General features: G+C 38.5%; 2 protein-coding genes and 1 long non-coding RNA gene across 8 annotated transcripts in view; 1 reads left to right on the top strand and 2 right to left on the bottom strand.

Moving 5' to 3' along the window:
• Positions 1-6,573, bottom strand: part of LOC110988242 (cyclin-dependent kinase 17-like) — a 57,653-nt gene extending 51,080 nt beyond the window's left edge. For 2 of the 4 annotated variants that reach the window (XM_022251572.2, XM_022251574.2), the window contains exon 1: positions 6,417-6,573. The gene's annotated coding sequence lies outside the window, so the exon portion shown is untranslated. Of the gene's footprint in view, positions 1-6,078; positions 6,368-6,416 lie in introns of those variants that run through there. The other 2 variants (XM_022251573.2, XM_087135330.1) reach the window with 2 other exon arrangements.
• LOC147799269 (uncharacterized) overlaps positions 1-9,031 on the top strand; it is a 45,098-nt gene extending 36,067 nt beyond the window's left edge. The window contains exons 2-3 of one of the 3 annotated variants that reach the window (XR_015424975.1): positions 6,213-6,306; positions 7,072-9,031. This is a non-coding gene — a long non-coding RNA (uncharacterized LOC147799269). Of the gene's footprint in view, positions 1-6,212; positions 6,307-6,576; positions 6,748-7,071 lie in introns of those variants that run through there. The other 2 variants (XR_015424977.1, XR_015424976.1) reach the window with 2 other exon arrangements.
• LOC110988241 (UDP-xylose and UDP-N-acetylglucosamine transporter-like) lies at positions 8,351-20,438 on the bottom strand. The gene is made up of 10 exons (XM_022251569.2): positions 19,990-20,438; positions 18,705-18,818; positions 17,702-17,804; positions 16,700-16,749; positions 16,167-16,248; positions 12,146-12,221; positions 11,417-11,526; positions 10,777-10,852; positions 10,238-10,313; positions 8,351-9,523 (listed from the first exon to the last, which is right to left on the bottom strand). Exons 1-10 carry the CDS (start codon positions 20,064-20,066, stop codon positions 9,277-9,279), a joined length of 1,011 nt encoding a protein of 336 aa, XP_022107261.2. The 5' UTR covers positions 20,067-20,438; the 3' UTR covers positions 8,351-9,276.
• Between the last annotated feature and the right edge of the window lie 1,711 nt (positions 20,439-22,149).

The following is a 22,149-nucleotide window of genomic DNA, read 5'->3' as shown; positions in this document are numbered from 1 at the left end:
TGAACATTTTCTATTCAACACACAACAATAGCCCTGTTACATTGGTGCTTCGTAAGTACATGTACACGTACATGCAAGGAAGTTCATTCGCATCCTAAAACCTTAATGTCTGCAAAAGGACTGACGAATGGACATTAATGAAGTGATACTGTAAAGAAATGGCGCGTCAGAATTCACACCATCATCACGCCACCCTCATGCCTTATCATTCTGCGGTACGTGGGGTACCAGTACATGTACATGCAGGCCTACATGTACGTGTATACATACATGGACTCGCATCTAAGGTTGCAGATTTACCAGGGAATGGTAACACTAAACCAATTTACAACTGCCAGCAAAGCAATTTTAGATGGAAAGGAAAGCAGTTGGGACATGGCTCCATGATAACTTAATTTGCCAGGATTGTCCTGGGATGAAGGTGAATATTTCCTGTCTCAATTATACGGTACCTCTTGGATCTGGAGGTGTTTGTGCATCACTGTACTTGGAGGAGTGAAGCAGGTGCACACATGAACTTGTATTATACCGGTATGTGTTCAAAAAATGGTCAGTATCATCCATATACAAGGTGTAGCAAAAATAGGAAACCCAACTTGAAATGGTTACAGAGGCAAAGCTACACAACTTCTAGCAGGAAACTTGTTATCATCTTAAAGTAGAGAACGAATGCTTTTCAATGAAGCCTCAATCATGATTTTACCGTTTACTCGTCACTGAGCACCGATGTGTTGAACTTTAGGTGTTCGTGTATACAATGTAATTAGGGATGGCTCACTAAGATATGGGACAAAATTAACACTGAATCATTTTTTTCCTGTCTGCATTTTTTCCCCTTTGATCCAGTCAAGACAGTTTCTTTTTCATAGTCCAATGCCCTCCATGTGACCCCTTCCCCTCTAACACAGTGGACCTCAATGTCTCATGTGGTATTTGGCTGAAAACCTCTGTGTTCGTTATACATGCAAGTCTGCACCACAAAGATTCGCTGTTCTGCTGTAAGCAGCATCATTGTGCTCAGGTTCACACACTGTCTGAAGACCTGTCAAAGTGCTCAAGTTTCTATTCAAGAATGGTTGCATAATCGGCATTTCCACTCACAACCAAACCAATTATGAAAGTGGCAATGTTGATTTCATTAACGCATACACCCTGTAATATGTTTTATGAATTGCACGTATATAACAAACATTTAGGCAAGGGGAAATGCAGTGAAAAATCGCCAATCCCAGAACACTGACAACTGCACAAGTGTCAGCACTTTTTTCATTCCTGCTAAAATACACGTATATGAATAGAAGGTCAACTGTTGGTTTCTGAAAAAGTGACCATAAATACTGGACGTACATGTAAGGGGTGGGATAAAGGAAGAAGATGGGGAGGGATTTGTAATTAACCTGTATGTAAATTTTTGACATGCAGTGTAATTCTTAATTTGATCTCTCTCATCAAAGAGTGCTGACACAATAACTTGTCCTACACTTGTCCTGTGACTTGACCGACACACCCTGCACAAGTCAAAGATTACAACCAAGGAGGGACAGCCTCTTTAGTAATCTTAAATAAGGAAAAAAGACAGCAGGTGTAGAGGTCAAGGATACAGAGACCTGGCAAGAATTATACAGACAAGCTCAGGACAGGATAAGGTCACCTGGTAATCTAATAAACCAGCATTAGGGACCATCATCACTCTGGAATTCCATGCTAGCTCACTTACATGTACATGTACACATATGTACATGTCTATATGTAAATGATTTGATCAAAAACTGAGAGAGTGAAACTTGTACATGTACTTTTAGTCTGTAAAGCTTCAGTTTGTTAATTTCTCTAAAAGAATGCGTTTGAAAACATTGACTCCACGCTCATTTTATTGAACATTACATGATCCTTCAAGTACATGTAAATGTGGATGGCAGGCAACCTGAAACCTTTTTCAGGCAACCTTTTTCAGGTTTCTGTACTATGAAGCAATCCCATGGTGTTAACATTCCTTGGCATGTCAAACAACTTTCAAAACTGGGATTTGGGAGCCTGGGAGTTCTTCTGACTCACAAAAAATAACTTCTGTGCAAACAGATGATGTGGCCATCCAGAGCTTGATGGCACAAGTCAATGACTCAATGTTACACAGCAGAAGGGCTCAAACTACATGTACCAGTATACCAATTCCTCTCTCAGTCATTGCCAAATGATAAAGATCACAGTCCTGGAATTACGAAGCTGAAGTAAAAAAGTGTCTAATTACATTTTAAAAAAGACACAGATCCCTAACTGGAAAACAGTCAACATACATGTACCGGTACATGTACATGACAGAATTTACACAGATTTAACTGTATGGTACAACCTTGTCAGAAATGAGGTTAAATGAGAATTGACTAAGATACAGTACCTGTACACTGTACATGTATGTCTAAAAATGTCAGCTTTAGTACAAAAGCACTTCTTTTTCCCAAACCTACATGTATCAGTACTGGTATTATTCTTCAATTTTCATTTGTCAGCAAACACAAATCTAATTCTAACTACTATTACATGTACATGTACTTAACAAACATGCACCACAGTGGGTCCAGTCAATAAATAACAGTGTCTTAGCAATGTTTATCCTAGAGGTTCCATGGCCTAGAGAGACAGTGTGTGCTTGCTATTTTTAATTTGACCTTCTGCAAAGACAGAATAATTTGTGGAAGCCTCATGCACCTGATGAGCAGCCTTCATGTCATGAATCTGTGTGGCTCAATGGTTATGCTACATATCCTTGTGTGTGTATTTCCCCCAGAAAGCCAAGTTCAGTACAACAGCTGGTATCTCAGCCAAACATGGACAGTATGCAGTTGTAAATGTCTTTGCTGCACTCATTTTATATACTTTTGGCATTAAAGTTTATGTGGTAAAATGTGGTAAATAAACAAAAAGAAACCTTACACTGCCTTTCTTGGTATTGACTCTAGAGGGTTGCAAAAACTTCAGGAATTGTCAGCAGTCACATGTATCCTGATCACATTAATGGATCAGGATTTTGAAAATAGTTTTGAAGCGTAAATTACATCCTTGTCAGAGAGAAAATTGTAGTCTATATTGTTCTGTTTAAAACAAACTGAACAGCAGACAGGGAAGATTCATTTCAGGTACCGGTATTTATCTTGTCAAACTGAAATTTGAAATTCTTGGTGAGTTTCAGAGAAAAGGTGGGGCCATTTCATGTTCTATACCATACATGTGTACCTGTACAAAGTACATGTATGCTCACATGTGTATACATGAACCGGTATGTGCTGAGACTGTTTAAATAATGTTCCACTATGTACATCTTTATGTATGTATTGGGTGAACAGGATGACTCATCTACACGTACCAGTACATGTGAATTATATGTCATTCTTATGCACATTTATTGTTATAAGGCATACACTTTTAACTAATAACTATAATCAAAACAAATTAATCTGCATTAAATCCAAACATGTACATGTATGTACATGTACGTAAAAGCATGCCTCACATGCAAGTTACATCAGCACTCTACCAGTAGAACGTAAAAACGATTGACTGTAATTTATTGACAGCACATTTCATATTGACGACATCACATGCAGTAACAGTATGTCCAGAGAAGACTGTGATGTTTTTGTAAGGCATTTCAATGGACAATTCCTTTGGTGGCTTTGATACGCATTATGCAAATGACCCAACATGCATTAAATCAGATGTACATGTACACAGGTAATGTTAATGGATCCAATATCTTCATGTACCCAAAGTGGCTGTGCACTGTACATATGTGTTGGTACATGGATGGTCAGGAAAGTCACACAGACACCCACAAGTGTGTATTTGCCTGCAACTGGGGACCCCCTATTGTTCCTCTTTTGTTTGTACTTTAACTTTTTTAGAAGACCACCCATATGTTTTGTACACAGTTGTCAATCGGGGACCCTCTGTCAATCGGGGACCTTATTGTCCTCTATTGTTCAAGGTCCCCAATTGAATGCAGAAACAAACTCACATACACAAAACTGCTGACAAGACTAAGAGTTCTTGAAAATCAATGTGATTGAAGGATTGCCAATGGACACGGTCCACAGACATGTGCATGTACTGGTAGGCAGTTCATAATGGGAGGTTTACATGCATGAACTACATGTAAATATGTATGTCATGTCGTGATGTGCGTGTGGCCAAGAAGCCCTCAACAATGTGCTTTGCCATCAGTTGCTAATGCTATGCTTTCGTCCACATTCACAATGACAGCCATCGGTTGGACAGTGCACAATTGTACATCAAGTACATGTACATGTATGTTACTGAACATGTTAAAGTTACTAAATCTTTACAAGTTTTTTAACATAGCCAGGATAAAATTCTATTTATTCATTAAATATACTGTTGCATATCACCCGACTAAACATGCTGTGTAGCATGTAGCACTGCTACACATACAGGTTCTGTCTTCTTCGGTCTCATTTCTGGCTGGGTATAGACTTTCATTCAAATGACATACATGTACACAGGTACTGGTACATACATGTATGTACATGTACATAGGGAGCAACATTCCTTCAATCTGGTAAATTTCTATAAACTTTATGACCTACAAAATACAAATGGGACCACTGCTGTAGTCACGTACATGTACCGGTACCAGGTACCAATAATCATGAAGTCCAATTGTAATTTCTGGTGCCAAAAAACTGGATTCCTTAATATCCTTGGCCAAAGAACCATTCCTGCAAAAACTCTCAAAACAATGGGAAAACTGCCACTATGCCAGCTTTGGAAGATCCAAGTTTCTAATGCTAATACTCACAAATATGATCAATATACCTGGAACAATTTTAGGTATTTAAGTGTTCAGTCCCACAGTTAACTGGTTAAGAAACCTTGGAAAAACTGAAACAAAACATTACTTATTTACAAGTTACTTATTACAAGTAAACTGAATTTAATTGTCATATTCTTTAGACAAGTTACTATTCCATGACATCCCTTTGACAAAAAGTCCCATATCCCTCAACAAATACCACCATTGTCCTTGACATAACTTGAAAACTACCAAAAACATGGAGAAGTGTAAATTTGATGAAGACCACTACTAATTTTTTTTTTTTTCCTAGACAATACAGTGTACAAATACCATTTCTCTCTTGGCCCACATCCTTTATGTAGTAAGGTCTAAAGGTGGTTGCTTAATGCTATATGTTGGCCTACCAGTACCTATAATAATGAAACTCCTCATTCCAACAAAAAGGTCATAGGTAACTTTAATAAATCACAAGGGGTGTGGCCTCAATCGTCCAGAGCTATTTTGGGGTAAGTTTCACAGTCCTCCCCGACAAAAAATTATAAATAATCTCCGCTGATTAAATCTTTGTCCTCGAGGTTACATCCGCTTGTGATTTTTTTTCTGACAAACATTTTTGGTCATGTTGAGGCCACCACACACCCTTCCTAGCTAATGCATTTCCACTTCTCCGATGACTGTTTCCAGTACGTGTAATGTATTGTCCAATGAAACGTCCCCGTCCGTGTGAAATAAGATTAAGAGACAAGCTGTAGGCCCCCTAGTTGGTGAACGTCTTCAACACACCATTCAACCAAAAGAAATTTTTCTTTCATTTGAGAGCGAAAGGAAACTGAATAGAAAGGGATGGGAGCCATGTTGTAATTGGTGAAGCTGCTGCACTGCTGACGATTACCTTTCAACTGACCATGGAAGTAGAATTGTTACGCCTCAACTATAGCATAAGTCCCAACTATAGTTGGGACAGTCCCAACTGTAGTGCTACAGTTGGGCTGGCCCAACTACTGTTGACCAATGTCTGTGGGAAATGTCTCAACATTTTCCAAGTCAATGTGTCTCAGACTTGACACAATTCATCAAAAATGTGGCACTTAGCCCTATGAAAAATGACATGACATGTGTAAATAATATGACTTTGGCACATGCTGGGCACATCATGATCATGCACACAGGACCTCTCTGCTGTAGTTGGGCCGGCCCAATTGTAGCACTCTAGTTGAGACGGGCCCAACTATAGTTGGGGCGTAACAGCATCACATAAACTGACCTACCAGGCCTGACTGGTTGAGCTGGGCAGCCAGTTGTGGACATGGGTGTGGGTAAGCAAAATTCTCACAATTTTCAATGGTATAATGTAAGCGTTACTACGCCACGTAAACCTTGTCTCCTCTTTCCTACCTCCAAGGTCGCACGGAGTTCTCAAGACCACACTCCCTTTTGACTACTGCCACAGTGCCAGCCTGGCGCTCTGTCATGTCAGCTGGCCAAGCGGTGTACAGGTACTTAACACTTGCGCATACAGTGCACATAGAAATTCAAAGCCGTGTTGTCACACCTACACGATAGCACTAGTAAACTTCCAAAAGGTTTCATTATAGAGGCTACTTACCAGTTTACAGTGGCATTCAAAAATTTCCACAAAATCATTTAAAATCCCCGTTGAAATAGTTGACAACCACTCGAACAACAGACCCACGACGCCTAGCGAATTACGTTGATTTAACTGGTGCATGCCATTATGGCAATCAACGAAGTGCGGGTACCATCGATCCAAAGGTGATTTTGCGCTCGTCACTTGAAGTAGCGCCCTCGCTAGACAAAGTGTCTCTTAATTTCTTTTCTTTCTCAAGTAAGCAACAATAAACAAAAAATAATAATAACTACTACAAAACTTAACTTTTACATGCTTTTAAAACTTGTAACATCACTTATCTATCCTGGTATGTATCTCTTTTCGTACACGTGAAAATAAATCAGGCAGATCTTGCAATTTGGGTATATTTTTCAGACCAAAAGGCCACAAATGGCAATGAAATTTGATATTTTGTGCAAAGTTTGAATTTTGCACAAGACCTATTTGAAAGATTTCTGGTAACACCAGGGCAAAGATCAGATTATTTAGATCCAATTCAAGAGTCTATAGAGACTTTTTTCTGGCTGCAAACATGGTTTATGTACGCTCTATTTGTTCTGTTAAATCTCGAAAGATAATTATCACAGGTAAAATTTCTTTTAAAAAATTACTGACATTCCCTAATCCCTAGTCCAAGACAAGAAGTCACAGAAGACAATTCTGCCTTGGTTCAGGTGAGTAAATATCCCTCTATTCACATACTAACTACATAGCAACTGCTACACTTTAAAAAATGACATCTCATATGAAATAAATACCATTGATAAGGGAATAACAGAATTAACTAATTTCTCAAAATTCTGTTCTACCGTTTTACTCCATGTTTATGAAACACTCTGATAGCAATGTCTATGGTATGTGAACCATATTCAATAGTCCTAATTATCATGCATAGAGATGGGATTGCACACCACTCAATATATAATGCAAGTTGTAGACCAGAACACACTCAACCTCAACAGTGTTACAAACTGCTTGCTACGAGCCCTGAATCAATTGGTCTGTCTTATGTGTTTTAGTATTCATTAATCACTTGCTGCCAGGGAACCCCGTTTTGAGTACCATGGGTTTATACGCAGAGCCGGGGTGTCCGAAATGGGACAAAAAAGCTGGTCCATGTAACAGAAGACCTGCTGCTGGGAATTGCCATCATTTTTCGACTTGCATTTTGGAAGGTAATCCATCACTGTGTTTAAACAGTATACCACTGTTTTAGGCATAGCGCACCTGCGGATTAGCATCGTGGACAAAAGTGCTCCAGGGCCCCATTGATGAGTGACACAGCACCACTGCAAGCTAATCCAGCTGCGTTTGAAAAGACGCCACTCACATTCACTGGGGGCAAAGGGAATTACTCAACACCTCACAATTCTGGGCTCTCTTTACAGGGCAGCAGGCCTGGCTGAAATACTCAGGAGTCAATGAAGGTTGTCTGTCAGCTTAAAGTAGCCACCAAACAGTCATTCGTGTGGGTGTGAACGTCCATTAAAGGAATTGATAAATTTTTAAAGAATTTCGAAAACTGAAAATCTTGAAAATCTCCTGTATATGTGCACTGCATTTTTAAAAACACCCGGCAGCAAGTGGTTAAACCTGAGGTAAACAAAAGCATGACTCAAGAAATGTCCAAACATAAAGGATTCACACAACTTTGTCTTGTTTCAGCACCAGGCAGCCAGGCTTGCAGTACCTTGTTCTGTACAATTGAGCACACTTTCTGGTAAACCAAGGAAAAGCAATGTTCACACATCATGACAATTAATTGTTGGTGGTCACCTGTTGGTTCACCATGATTGTTGATGATTAATTAACAGGTTACTGCACCATCCTTAATTTCTTTAGGCTGATTATATAAAACCATGGATCAAGCCTAAATGTCACTTGATAAAATCACAGGCACTAAGTGTAGCTTTGTTCAACTCCAAAAAATTCTAGGTTACTCTTTTATTTAATACTGAAACCAGTAAACATCAGAAAATAAAAACTATTAAAATGATTATCCCGAAGTAACAATCCACCTGCCTTATGTTACGTCCTAAAGCACCACCTCTTTGACTAACCTGAGGTCAACTGTGCATGCAAACTACAACCAAGCAAAAGCTGTTTCAGTAACATCATTAGATACATTCTTTCGAATGCAGAATTTCAAATAATTACTAGCATGAATCCCAAACCCGATCTAGTTATCTAAATTAAATACAGATGATTACTTGCATAGGCAAATAATTGAATGTCTACATAAGCAGTGATTTCAAATACTACTTCTATCTCCTGTTTGTCTCATCTGTCCAGGTTTCATTATCCTCACTTGTCTGTCCAAAAATTTTTTTTAACATCTGTCCCTGAACACTTCCCTTATGAACTACCCCTTTCAAAGAACCATTCCAAACTATTAGAAATCTTAAACTCATGCCACATCACCATTTGTCAAACGGTCATAACTCCTATGTGTATACATGCATACTAATGCATAAGAGTAATTTTATTATCAAGTTCCATGGACAACTGCCTCACAAGATGGAAAGAAGCATAATTGCACTGTTTTTAAAGTGTATAACCAAGAAACACAAACATAATTACGACCACTCCAAGACACTTAAGTCTCAATCCATTAAGACACATTGGTAAGATAGTACTAAGCTCCTGTGTACATACACTGGAGCATGAAGAATGGACGCATAAATAAACAAGTTGTAAACTCACTGTAGGTTACAGAAACACCGGGAGCATGAAATCAAAACATGAAACCTTATGTTAAATATGTCAATAGACATGTCAATAATCAAAGCATGCATTTTGAAACTGCACAAAGAGTCTCTGAATTATCCAAGATTCTTCATTCTACTTTCTTGGCCTTGCTCGGAGGGAATAGTACATCCCAAGCCATGTGGAAGACACCGGTGAACAGCAGAGTGCCAGCAAATACACACCCTGTGCCCATCCAGTGGTAGAAAGTGAAGGGGTTCTTGAAGTACAAGATGGAGAAGACCAGACTGAAGAACTTGCGTAGAGTGACAACAAGAGTGACGATAAGGGATGGACACTCTGTTGTCAGTATGAAGACACCACGAATGCACACATATGTAAGAGATGGAGTTAGGGAACTAGACAGTAAACATGGTTGAATGTTTTGGGTAATTGGCACCGTGTTGAGTGTATGTACTTAACTGGCTATTCAAAGAATTTAGTGTTTGATCATTCCAAACTGAACTAGACAGAATAAAAAAAATCACCAACAATTCTTTTACAAGCACCAGAATAAACCACAGACAAAGATGGTTAAAGGTTGAAGCCTGAAGGTACAGGTGCACTGCTTGCAGTAATCAATATTTCAGAGCACTGGTCAACATTATTTTGCATGCATCTTTTGTTGCATGGATTATTATGGATACTTTACTGTTAAAATACCATCAGAGGCAACTGTGCACTGCTCATATGTTTTACTTGATTGTTCAAGCCAGTACATTGCCTTTCGACTATTAACTGATCCAATTTACTAAAATAGCCCTCTGTAGTTAGGTTCAGTGCTCATAATGAACTGTTAAAATTGTGGTATTTTTTCAATAAATTTGAGAGAGCTTAATGTTTTGATCCACACAGAATTTTTGCACAACAATATACAATTTTATAAAATTGTTGAACCCTTCTGGGTTAATTTTCCAAAAATAGTTTCTTTTTGTAATTGTGCTCATCCAAAAGTACTTTAGTACAACAGCGGTATATGTAGGCATTGCAAACCCCTCCCCCCCAAAAAAAAAATTTACAGAGGAAAGGGTAATGAATTATGAAAAGGATATTGTGTTATTATGTTTCCTGTCAAATACAGCCACATCTTTGGTGCCATTACACCTATGACAGGTACTCCAAGCGGTTCTGTATACAAAACAGAAATTCATTGTTAGTAAATAGCACTGCCATGAACATATTTCTGAAATGTAATTTAACATTTCAAGTTTGCTTTCAACTCAAGCTAGAAATGCACTTACTGTATTTTCCAATAAATAACCAGTTTCCTGATTGTACCGGTACTTTAGTTTTGTTGTCTCATCCAAAGTTTCTCACTTATTTAAGGAACAAAACTTAAATATAAATTTCCTTTACTTCAACCGCCAAATGAATTCAACATTGCCATGTAAGTTTCAGTACGTAAAACAGCATGGGTTATAAAACATGGTTTTTGTTGGCTTATAAACAACATTTGTAATTAAACTAGAATTAATGTACAAAGTTTTTTATTGTGCTATTATCTGAAATGATGGAAATAATATTGCTTTAGAAGGGATGTTTTTAGTGCAAACTGATGAAAGCTTAGATAGTGTAACTGAGATTGTCATACCTGAGTTTGAAAATATCACTGCATAATTGTAGATGTCCTTTCCTAGCACTGCAAAACCTATAAGGGGCAGTGCATGCTGTCACAAGAAAACAATCAAATGAAGTCATATAGCAAATCACCTCCTCAGGGTGGTTCATACTTGTTTCTTTTTTTAGTAACTGTGTCAGATTGGAACCAGAATTACATTACATGGAGACAAGAGGTAATGGCATAATAATGTACGTATGCATGGAAAGAATGACAACATTCCATAATGCAGAAAAGAACTGGGCTTCATGCTCAAGATGATCATTTTGGATAGTGCCCCCCAAGTCCACTTCGTTAATTAAACCCTCTGATGTGGGAAGGAGCTTGTCTATTTTGCTACAATTATAGCGCCAAAAAAATGACATGAGGTTTTTATCACCAATTTGGCATTACCGATTGGTCCTAGCGGACGTTTCAATCCTAGCAAAATCTTTGTCATTACCTTTGAGAAAGATTCTGCTGGGATCAAAACATCAGGTCTTCCATATATTCTGATTTGTATTTTAGGTCACTGTCACGTCGGCAAGCAGTTTGCAGCAGTTTTTTATTACGTATGTTCTGGGACTCTAACTCTGGCATATATGGTCTTTTTCAATCCAGGATGTCAACTTACAGAATAGAACAATGCCTCCCTTGGATGCTTGCCATATTCCTGATAGAGTGTTTCTTGATAGATACCCATCCGAGCAGACATGAAGAGAGCCAAGGTTAACATTAAAATACCTGAAAGGCAGACAAACAGGATAGAAATCCACTGACTTGGATTCTGTCCATGAGTGAAAACATGGAATATCTACACAAGCAAACATAGAGAAACTGTCAATGGCAGTAACAGCGACAATGGCAGCAAAAACCATTAGAAATATGAGTCTATTATGACAGAAAAAACATAGGTGAACCTGTCAGACCTGTTTGGTAAAATATCATGGGACTCATTATTAATAACAAATGTCAAGAATTTGGGGGAAAGGTGTGGCTGTACCATGTCAATTATGACATCAAAAAGATATACTTATAAACACTGTATACTCAGTGTTTGTCCGAGAGCTTGCGAAAAAATTCATAAGCTTACTCAGGTGAGACTTGAACCCACGACCTCCAGCTTACTAGTGCAGATGTCTACACCACTCAACCACCAAGCTTGCTGGGGTCGGCGGGCCGGCAAAATCCCATTATTAAAATTAACATCTCCCCAATGCAAGGTACACCTTGAGACATCACAAAGGCCTGAAAAAAGGACTTCAAGCTTCACTTGTGAAAAAAAATGACTCTTTATCTTGTCTTGTTCTTGCAGAAACATTGACTTGGTTGCAGTGCTGAAAATAACTATTAAACTCCTCACCAACTGTCAACATTCCGACGTCATAAGCAGTCATTGGTCCTTCTAACTCTGTGGCTTCGTTTCCCTGTTTTTTATTCTGTGTGTAACCAAAAGGAAAGGTCAAATAACAACTGCTGAAAATAATATTTTGTAACCAAAAATATTTTAACTTTTTTTAAAGTTACTGTAAAAATTGATCCTTAATAGGTAAATAGACTTTTCTTCAAGTAAAAGCCCGTTTTTCTAACATTTGATGGTAAATTTGGCAATGCTCACTCAGCACTGGTTGTCATGATGACTACAACTTATCGGTGTTATTTTTGGGAATAATTCAAGAGTGACTTTGTCAAAGCTCTTGTAAAATGCCTTGTTACACCCTACAGTCTACACTCATTGATGGCATAACAGAATACTGCACAGGCTGGTCTTATGATCCTTCAGAAGGTAAGGTCTTTCTTGGCAAGTCATGTATCCTAAGCCACAGTTAGTCTGCCATGTGACTATGTGCATGAGGAATAAACTACAGAATTCTGTCTCAATGCGATGTGCAGGAATTCTTTCATTGTCAGACATGATTAAGAGTGCAGTCCCTTTGTAGCATTCAGAATTCTAAACTCCAACTATAAATTTGTGGTAATTTAATGCTGTACAGCAGTTATGGAGGACTAGAGTCTGGACTCGAGTCCCTATATTCAAGGACTTGGACTCGGACGGATGAGACTTGGATTTGGACTCAAACAATGAAGACTTGAATATCTCAAGGACTCGGCCAGAGTCTGGCAACCCCCCCCCCTGCATTGTGTTCCACAAAATGTGCTAAATTTAGTCGAGAAGTTACATGTTTTTCCTGCTCCAGAAGCCTCCAAATCCCTATCCCTGCTTGGTCGCTCTGCACCCTGGCATCTCTCCCTTCAAACGACTGAAGAATCTTCCACTTTTTTGGTCTCAATGTTGGCAAGTATTCAGGGGTTTAGATAATGTGCATATTGGCATGTATATATGTTTCCCGATTTGGAAATTTAGTCATAATACCCAGCATAAAAGCTCATGCAAATCATAAGATACACAGTGATTTCTACTAGAGAAAGAGTACCATAAATTTCTAATTTTTTGATGTTTCATCAACTACACCCTGCCCAACTGAGTAACATTCATAGTGGACGCTACTGAAACCGATTTGTTCATGTTCATCTGTGTACAGCTTTCCCCGCCACTCCATGCATAACCATGAAATTATTCAGAAACTCCCGAATTGACGGGAAAGACCTAAAGCAAAACGTGTTGTAGACCGAAATGGGCTACTGCGCAGGCATTGTGCACATAGATCGTTTTATGTACAAAAACGTGATCACCAGACTCCCTAAAGACACAATGCAGTAAACTTGATTTCTAGCCCTCTGGGACCACACTATTTTCATCGACTTTTGCATGAATGGATAGGGATTGAGTTGCCTAAACTCCTCAATGAAGTTAAGTGAAAAAATGTGAAGTTTTCTGCAAGTTTTGATCTGTTAAAAATGAGCATTTTTTCAAGTGGTGTTTAAAAGGCTTTCAGGTACATCTACAAGAAACCAGGTATCATTTTTGAAAAATCTGGTTCTGAAACACCTTTAAAAATTCAGGTTTAGACCATGAGTGTGAGTACATTAAACCGATCGATGAAATGCACTATGATTTGCCAAATGGCCAATGCTGAGTGTGTGTGCTAGACAGCTGGTCACCATGGTATCCGCACACAGTAGCCTCACACGTGCTACCGTACATGGTCGGATATGGACTTATGTGATTTTGTCTCTGCTGTCGTGAGTTCAAGGTTATCACTATATTGCTGTTTTTTGGGGGTTTTTTTTACTGTTTTTCCAGTAAAGTATAATTAGCAAGTACATGTATTATTATATTTATATATATTTATATATACTCACATTACAATGGTACTCAGTTCCTCCACCTGTGAACATTTTGTGCACTTCCTATGGGTGAAGGCCTTGACCTAGCTAGATTGAAGATTCGGTCTGAGCACTTTCAATCACCTTTTCACCAAACCGAATTTGAATTTGGGAATTTAACATTTTCACACTAAGGAAGCCTTAAAGGATCCAGGAAATAAATTTTCTTAAAATCACTTTTGGTGTATCTCTGTAATCTTCTTCCATGTATGAAGACTGTTTGACATCTTTTTTGAGTAAGGTGAAATAAACGGTGCACTTTTTCACACATTAAAAATTGACAAAGCATTTCTGGACAAGTGAGGGCACTTTTGCTTTGATTTAAATCCAGGAAGACATGGTTCAGGTTGCAAATTTTTCATATTCAAATTGTGAACATCAAATTTGCTATCTGGGAACATTTCCGCGAAAAGGATTTTTGCTGGATTATTACCATATACTTACACAGCAATAAATTGCCAAAGAAAATGAAATCTGCCATAGTCGTGGTTAAAAAAGTCTAGAATTTTTCTGTGCACAAATCAGTGCAACAATGATATGGATGGCATCATAGTTCTCCTCATGAATATGAAAATATGCATTAGCATAAAACCCCCCCAAAACATCAAAATATAGGTTACAATAGCAAAACAAAAATTTAAAATAAAGTTAATTGAAACCAAAAGATGCAATTTCAAGGGTTTTTTAGAAAAATGTATATTGAATATTTTGTTTCCTGGTTCCTTTAAGTCCTTTTAAAAACAACTGAGGGTGAAACCCTTTTACTTATTCAGTCTTAGTGCACCCTACAAAGCCATCTGTGAGCTTTTTTCTGTTACCAAAAGGGGTCTAATGGTTGCTGTCCAGCGATATTAAATTTATCACCTCCTTCAATATATTTGATCTCTTCTGCACTAATCAAAATGGTAAGTTATTTTCTGATATAGTGAGGGTGTCAATATGCCAGTCAAAGTTGACAAAGGTTAAATAAATAGCATTCTTAATTACAATTTTTTCATAAAATCCCCGTAATGATGAATTATATCTTATTGTGAATTATATTGATATATTGGTGGATCTAGCTAGGTCTCGGCCTTCACCACTCGAGAATCATAAAAGGACTAGGACTCAAGACAGAAAAACTCAGACTCGGACTTGGAAAGCAAGGACTCGGACTCAGACTCGAATGGTAAGGACTTGACTACAGCACTGCTGTTCAGCATAAACGAATGTTCCCCATACACCTTGGTACATATTCAAACAAAATAAAAGTACCTTGTAAAATGAAAAATCTCACTGATCATAACTCTAAGGGTTACTTTTCTCCAAGTTCCTTGTCTTTCCATCTACTCAGTTGATTCTCCCTGTTTAGAATCTACTATCAGTCTGGAACTTTGGTACCATAAAGCATCTTTGATACTGGTATGCCAGCATATTAAATTTATGGAGTTTTCACGTTGCCACAGGTTGAAATGTGTGCTTGACATAAAGCTTACTGATATACTTGCTGGTATTTTTTCACTACTGTTGCAAAAAGTACAAAGAATTAATGGATGCAGAAAATGTCAGTGTTTTGTGAGGCACTTCTAAAACTGAGGCACATTCCAAACTCAGAATTCTCATTGCCTCATATTTGACCCTATAAGTAATATTTCTGCAAGGTACAGTCCATCATTTGGTGTTATCCAAAAGGTAACTGACAAAATTATTGTTGAAAAGCACAGTTGGTTCAAAGATGGTTACGGGACTAAAAATCCTGTGAAATTCTTACACAACACATATTCATACGTGGTTATTATAATTCAATGGTTCAGTCTGTGACATAGCATAGCTGCATTCAACTGAATTTGACAGCATGTCCGATACCAGATGCCGACTTTAGGCACAATTCCAAATATGATGCAGCAACATTTGATCTAAATAAGCCAAATTCTTGAATATTCTTTTCTCAGAGTATACAGTATTGACTCAGCTGACACTTCATGAGGTTTGTTCTTGGGTACCCTTCTTAAGATTTTGAGGACATTTAATGCTTTAAAGGAACATTATCCACAAATAACAAATGATGGACTGTACCTTTAAATCTAGATGTGGATACTAACTAGAGTACTACATACCCCTGTCTTTGCTGACATAATTGTGCATGTGCATATACCAACAGTAATCATCAAAATCGATAAATACTTGTAAGCTGGATATCTGGAAGACAAAAGAATGACAGAGAAATTTGATTACGTTGCAACAGATCACAGGAACATGTACTTCTCTATGTGAAAGTCAAAAACCTGACAAATTGCAGTGTGTTGCTTAAAGCCTTTCAATGACCACACTTTCCGCTGTGCAAGGCTGCATGTATGAACATTTTAAATCAAATTTTTTAAATTAAAAAAAAACACATCTTTTGTGAACTCATAGTTTTCAAAGCTCTACTTTGTACTCACAAAAAAATTTGATGTAAGCAAGGAATAAGTAGCTGGTTACATTTCAGTTCTGGTTGCTATGGATGATAAAACAATTTCAGTCATACGTAATACATTCCAGTTAATTTATACAAGATTAATCCAAACAAGATGCATTTCAGATAAATGAAGTCCATTCAGGCCATTTTAAGATCAATTCTTTAATAACTCCCCAAATAACTGGTACATACTTCTTCTTAAGGAGGATAACTCCAAGCACCATGTTGGCAACCAGAGACCCCTGAAAAGGAAAAAACACTATACATGTATTTTCATTTGTGTAGCCACAGTGAGGATTTAAATTTGAATAAGAGCAGTCATGTGAGACACAAGCTGTGGTTGAACAGGCGTGTTCAATTCACTGACTGAATTCACCTGCAAGCAGTACGACATTACGTTTTCAAAAAACATATCAACATTGAATCTAATACCTGCATTTTGCTTGTCTGCATTCAAGCTTGAATTATCATGAAGACTAAATCATGACCAGCTTTATTTACAAAACAGCAAGACACAAGACACTGTAAGATGAGAAACCCAAATCTTTGTTATCAGTGATTTCATCCAAGCTACAAACCATGGATGACTTTTGAAAAGCTCAATTGCAAAAATGTCTCCCATAAATTTTGTATGTACAATGTACATTGCCAACCACTGCAAACCATCCCTCATGACCCCTGACCCTGTCCATTCAGTGCTTCCCATCTTGCCATCAGCATTTTCCGAAGGTACTACGGACTGTTTGTTTCACACAGATCTGGGATCTTGATCAGTGATCCAAATAATCTTGATCAGTGATCCCAAAAATCTTAATCAGTGATCCCAATGCAAGCTGGCTACATCAAATGAGATGGGTTTTGGTGTCGTGAACCAACGAGGGATTACTAATCGAGATCCGAATCCATGTGAAACAACCAGACCCTTATGTGTTATTCGTCAATTCTCTTGCAGGTTGGATAACTGGGAGGGGGATGGTCAAAGTACATGTAAATAAAATGAAAGTAATTAATTTGCGATGACTTTACAGCTAAGTGCACGATTATGCTCTTGGCAATTCCACACTAAAATTACGGAGAACTCGAACATAAAATCTATCTGCCTCTTTTCTTGCCAGACACTGTTACTATTTGAATAGAAGCCATTGGACATACTATGCACTGCACAGTCATACCACAGGTATTACTCATACTTACACTTCTGAAGATCATGTGTAATGGTAGAGGAATCTTGAAAATAAGTGAATAATTGTTGACAACACTTGTTGTGAAGAAAAAGAAGACCATCACAACATAGTGCCTGAAGAATGGTAAAACAAAGAAAAAAGTTGCTACTTTAAATATCAACAAAAAGCCATTTGCGAGTTAAATTTGAATAAAATCTGGTGCACTGAGTTATCTGACTAAACATAAACATAACGATTTAAATTCCCCACATAGCAACCACCATTTCTGGAATGAACTGGTTCCTTTGTGCCCAACGGTGTATTGTTGCAAGGTGTCTCTTATGTAACTAAGCAAAAGCTTGCCCCAAATCACGAGGTATAGCAACAGTGGTTTTAGTAAGAAGAATTGAAGTTGTTATGTTCATGTGAATTTAAAGAACTTGGTGATACCAGATTTGGGTCAAAGTTAACTCATAAAAGGCATATTGTGATGTTATTGCTTGTACTCCCCACAACATCAAACTGAACATTCCCGTATGCTTGGGTTTGGCCAAATTTAGTTTTTGAAAATACACCGGAAGCAAGTGTGATTCTCCTCGAGGTGAACATTAAAAATTGCTTTTGTTCCAAGGGTTTTTCACACAAGTTGGGAATTTTTTATCAAACATTGCAGCTTTATCATTTTTCCAAAAGTAGTTACCCAGTGGCCCTGGGAAAAAAATAAAAAATACAAGTGGGGTAATTCTGGGGAACCTAAAAAAAATAAATACCCAATAGGGGTTTGTACTCATGCACACAGCTGAACCCAACAGAGTACAGTATGTAACATAAAACCCTGTTGGGCTCTGTTGGGTTCAGCATGGTAAGCCTCAGTATGGTCTGAACCAAAGTCACAGAGATATGATACTGAAACAGACAGCAAGAAATATGTAAGACTCTATCCAGACTCCATTCAGCCAATCTAAATCATTTTGACAGTTCTGACATATTTCTTTGGCAGTGAGGGTTCACTTCAACCAAGTGTGGATACTCACTTTATAGGTATGACAGGTGTTTTTGTTCCACAGCGTGTTGCAAAAAAGAAACCCTCTACAGCAATGAAAAGGAACTGTGCAAAGGTGATGATGTTGCCACTTCCAGGATGCTCACTAAATAAAACAAGAATACAGGAATAAACTAGTGAGTATGAAAAGTTCTTGTCCTCTCCAATCACCTGTCATTTGTTCGCTCAAAGAACTACATGTACATATACCATGTCCAGAAAAGGAGAATGCCACGCCGCGCTTCTCCACTATCCGTCCCTGTGAAAGCTACGCCACTGCGGACTCGAAGTAGAGTTGCAACATCACACGACGCACACAATACCAAATGCATAGAATGGTTAAAATCACAGAGCTACAATTGTATATTAAAAAATAAATTTCTATGGTTACAATATTTGCACCTGTGCTGACCTGTTTTTAAGTAAATACTTTGGAATTTTCTCTGCTAAATTTCACTTTTTAGGATATTTATCACTTTCTGATGGCTGTCATAACATTAAAAAATGGTGCTGTCCGTATATGGAAATCTTTTTATATTGTACATTATTCATTACAATTTACAAGTACATGCCCTTCTGCCCTTTCTGAAGGCGCCTTTCAATATGCGAGTCAACACTTACATGTACGTCAAGTGTTGCGAATCTGTCAAAATAGCTCCCAGGGAAATTTTGATGGCTGAACGCAACGCACACGTATGCTGCTAAGATGCCTTTCCATACATTTACAATTAATGTATATTTTATGGGTGTGTCACATTCACGATGCATTCATGCATTTCACTTTCACGGACACAAAAATCGACTGCATCAATAATAACACACGTGTGCGTTGCGTTCGGCTGTTACAATCACCCCAGGAACAATTTTGACTGATACACAACACTTGGCACAAGTGTTGACGCACATATGGAAAGGTGCCTTACGTTACTTGTCAGACCTAAATGGGGTCGATTTTTGTGTCCGTAAGAGTAAACGCATGAACAGATAAATGCATCCTTTACCCAATACACAATAAATGTGAATATGGAGAGATGCCTTTACTCTGAACTGTGGGCATGGTGGGGTCTGTCATCCGCTGTGCTCCCGGTCCCAAAACCCCACAGTACAGATCATACTAGTCCTTTCTTTGGTTTTGCTGTCGATGTATCGTACCATGGCTCCTAAGACAATTCTATGCAAGAAAGTGATGGTCTTTTCAACTGTAAAACACAGAATCCGATAAATCTAATTTGGAATACTCAGTCTACTGTTAATATAGGCCTAATTATATGACTTACCTTACAATTAACTCTAAAAACACGACATTCGAACAGCAGCCAACAAAGACAAGAATTATCGCATATACCGGATTCATGGTCACGGTGAAACTGATTCAGCCACATTTACAAACGACCGACACAAACTGAAAGGGTTATGCCATGGTTTAAATTACTAACACCATGAACACGTTAAACCATTGCCGTTAAGGCTGTTTGCAAGTACATTACGAATGACAGACCAGCAAATTTTGGTTCATTTATTTGCACCGATGTGCGAACTGAACCGGGTTGGCAAAAACCCGTGTCCGAACGTTGCATTTATGTCACACGTGTGTCCGTACCAGTATTACACGTGCGCATATATATGGGTGTATGGTGCTCTGATACAGAACACGACATGGGTGGCCGGTACCCGCATCTGCTTGTACTGGTTGGCCGTCATCACGGGTCACGTCCACAGACCTGATCATGGATGGCGTTTTAAAACGCGTGGATTCGGCGTCGACTTCAGTTCCGCTGGTTCCAGTCAGAGCTCGAACATGTGCTTTCAAACGCGGCTTCAAAATGGCTGGAACCAGCGAAGCTTAAGTCTGCGCCGAATCCACTCGATTTGAAAACGCTCGAACCATTGATTGCACTAGGGTACAGTTCACTAATTCCATTGGAAACAGTTGTAAAATCAGCACTGTTCAGGGCCTAATAACATGCACGCCAACATCCCTGAGATTTCCGAAACACAAATAAAATTCTTGTCTTGTCACTAATCTTTCAATTTCTTTTCAATTTTTTGTGGGTAAACCAATTACATTTTTAATTATTCCCACAAAACAAAATCACCCCCAAAAAGTGATTTTTCCGAAGTCTGATTGCAGCCATTTTTCAAGTGGCAACCCTCAACTTTTGCGGGCACTTTAAACCATTTTTCAACCGTAGTTTTTAGCCATTCTGCTCTCATATGAAAGCTCAAAGACCCAGGGAGTTGATCCTGGCAACGATTTACACAATGTCACCATTTTGGGTGCCAAACAATCTCCTTTTTCAAAAGATACTGTGGGGGGGGGGGACTTTTAATGCTAATGAGCTGGCCAGAAACTCTCACTTGAATAAGTGGTCTGCACCCTATATAGACTGGATACTTTTTAGTAGGATTGCGTCCAACACGCGTCCTGCGTATGCGTATTTCAGGAGGGTAAATAACAAGCGTTACGAATTTCGTTGCGTGTACTTTCAAATGGAGTTTTTCAAAAATCGGTTGAGGTTTTTGTGCTTCAATCGTCAGATTTCGAAGAAAAATTAAATTCTGCACTTTGAATGGATAAATTTCGACATCAACGTCAAGATAGTGAAGTTCATATACAAAGCCTGGTAGGCTAGATAGACTGTCATAAATTTCTTACTAGGCCTATAATAGGCTAAAAGTTAAGCATTATAAAGTACAACTTGAGAAACTCTCTGAAACTAAAAAACGTGCGACTCCCATTTCCTTCTGTTCCTTCTTCCAAACTTGACGTTGATCTCCGGTAATTCACTGCTGCGTACACCTCAACCATTATTCTTTCCCAATTTATCCATTTCAAGTGCAGAATTCAGTTGTAAAGTGGCTCGCTTTATATCTGGAAATTACGAGAGATACGCCAGTGTAACAACCATGTTGAAAAAACTAGTAGAGTGGATGCCCCTGGAAGAACGCCGGGCAGTTTGCAGGCTAATTTTCTTATACGAAAGTTTTAATGGCCTAGTAGCTTTCCAGGATGATAAACTTATTTAAGTTCCCACAACATCCAGTAGGCTAATTAACTAGAGGCTGCGCACCAAACTCCACATTCATTCCTCTTCACGCCAAAAACGACTGCTACAAATACTCGCTTATTCCATGCACAGTCCTTGAATGGAACCAACTCCCTCACTTCATTTTGGAAGCTTCCACTGTTGATACTTTCAAATCCAGCCTCCTGACCCTGGATATGAAGGCCCTTTTAAATCGCGCCCACCCTAGCAGACTAAATTGTTGCCTCATACTGCAAACACTACGCCTGCGCGTTTATAACTTTCCAAAAGGGTGTATACACGGCGCGGAGTAAACGCGCAGTCCGTCGCTTTGCGATCGCCCATTGTTTGCCCATACTTTTCAAAATCCCCGAGATAGTTTTACACCGGTGGTCTATAGTCTATGTGTCT

Source organism: Acanthaster planci, linkage group LG04, assembly GCF_054643075.1.
Source record: "Acanthaster planci isolate LZ-2023a linkage group LG04, COTS_SCS, whole genome shotgun sequence".
Lineage (NCBI taxonomy): Eukaryota > Metazoa > Echinodermata > Asteroidea > Valvatida > Acanthasteridae > Acanthaster > Acanthaster planci.
The sequence above is the reverse complement of the archived record's forward strand: the minus strand, read 5'-3'. Positions and strand labels throughout refer to the sequence as shown.

Bases quoted from the DNA above. Each gene is read 5' to 3' on its own strand.
- LOC110988241 (XM_022251569.2), bottom strand. From the start codon at position 20,066: ATGAATCCGGTATATGCGATAATTCTTGTCTTTGTTGGCTGCTGTTCG. The intron at 18,819-19,989 runs GTAAGTCATATA...TGTTTTATTTAG, and splicing joins TTTTTAGAGTTAATTGTAAG to TGAGCATCCTGGAAGTGGCA. The intron at 10,314-10,776 runs GTATGACAATCT...TTTTGTATACAG, and splicing joins AGTGATATTTTCAAACTCAG to AACCGCTTGGAGTACCTGTC.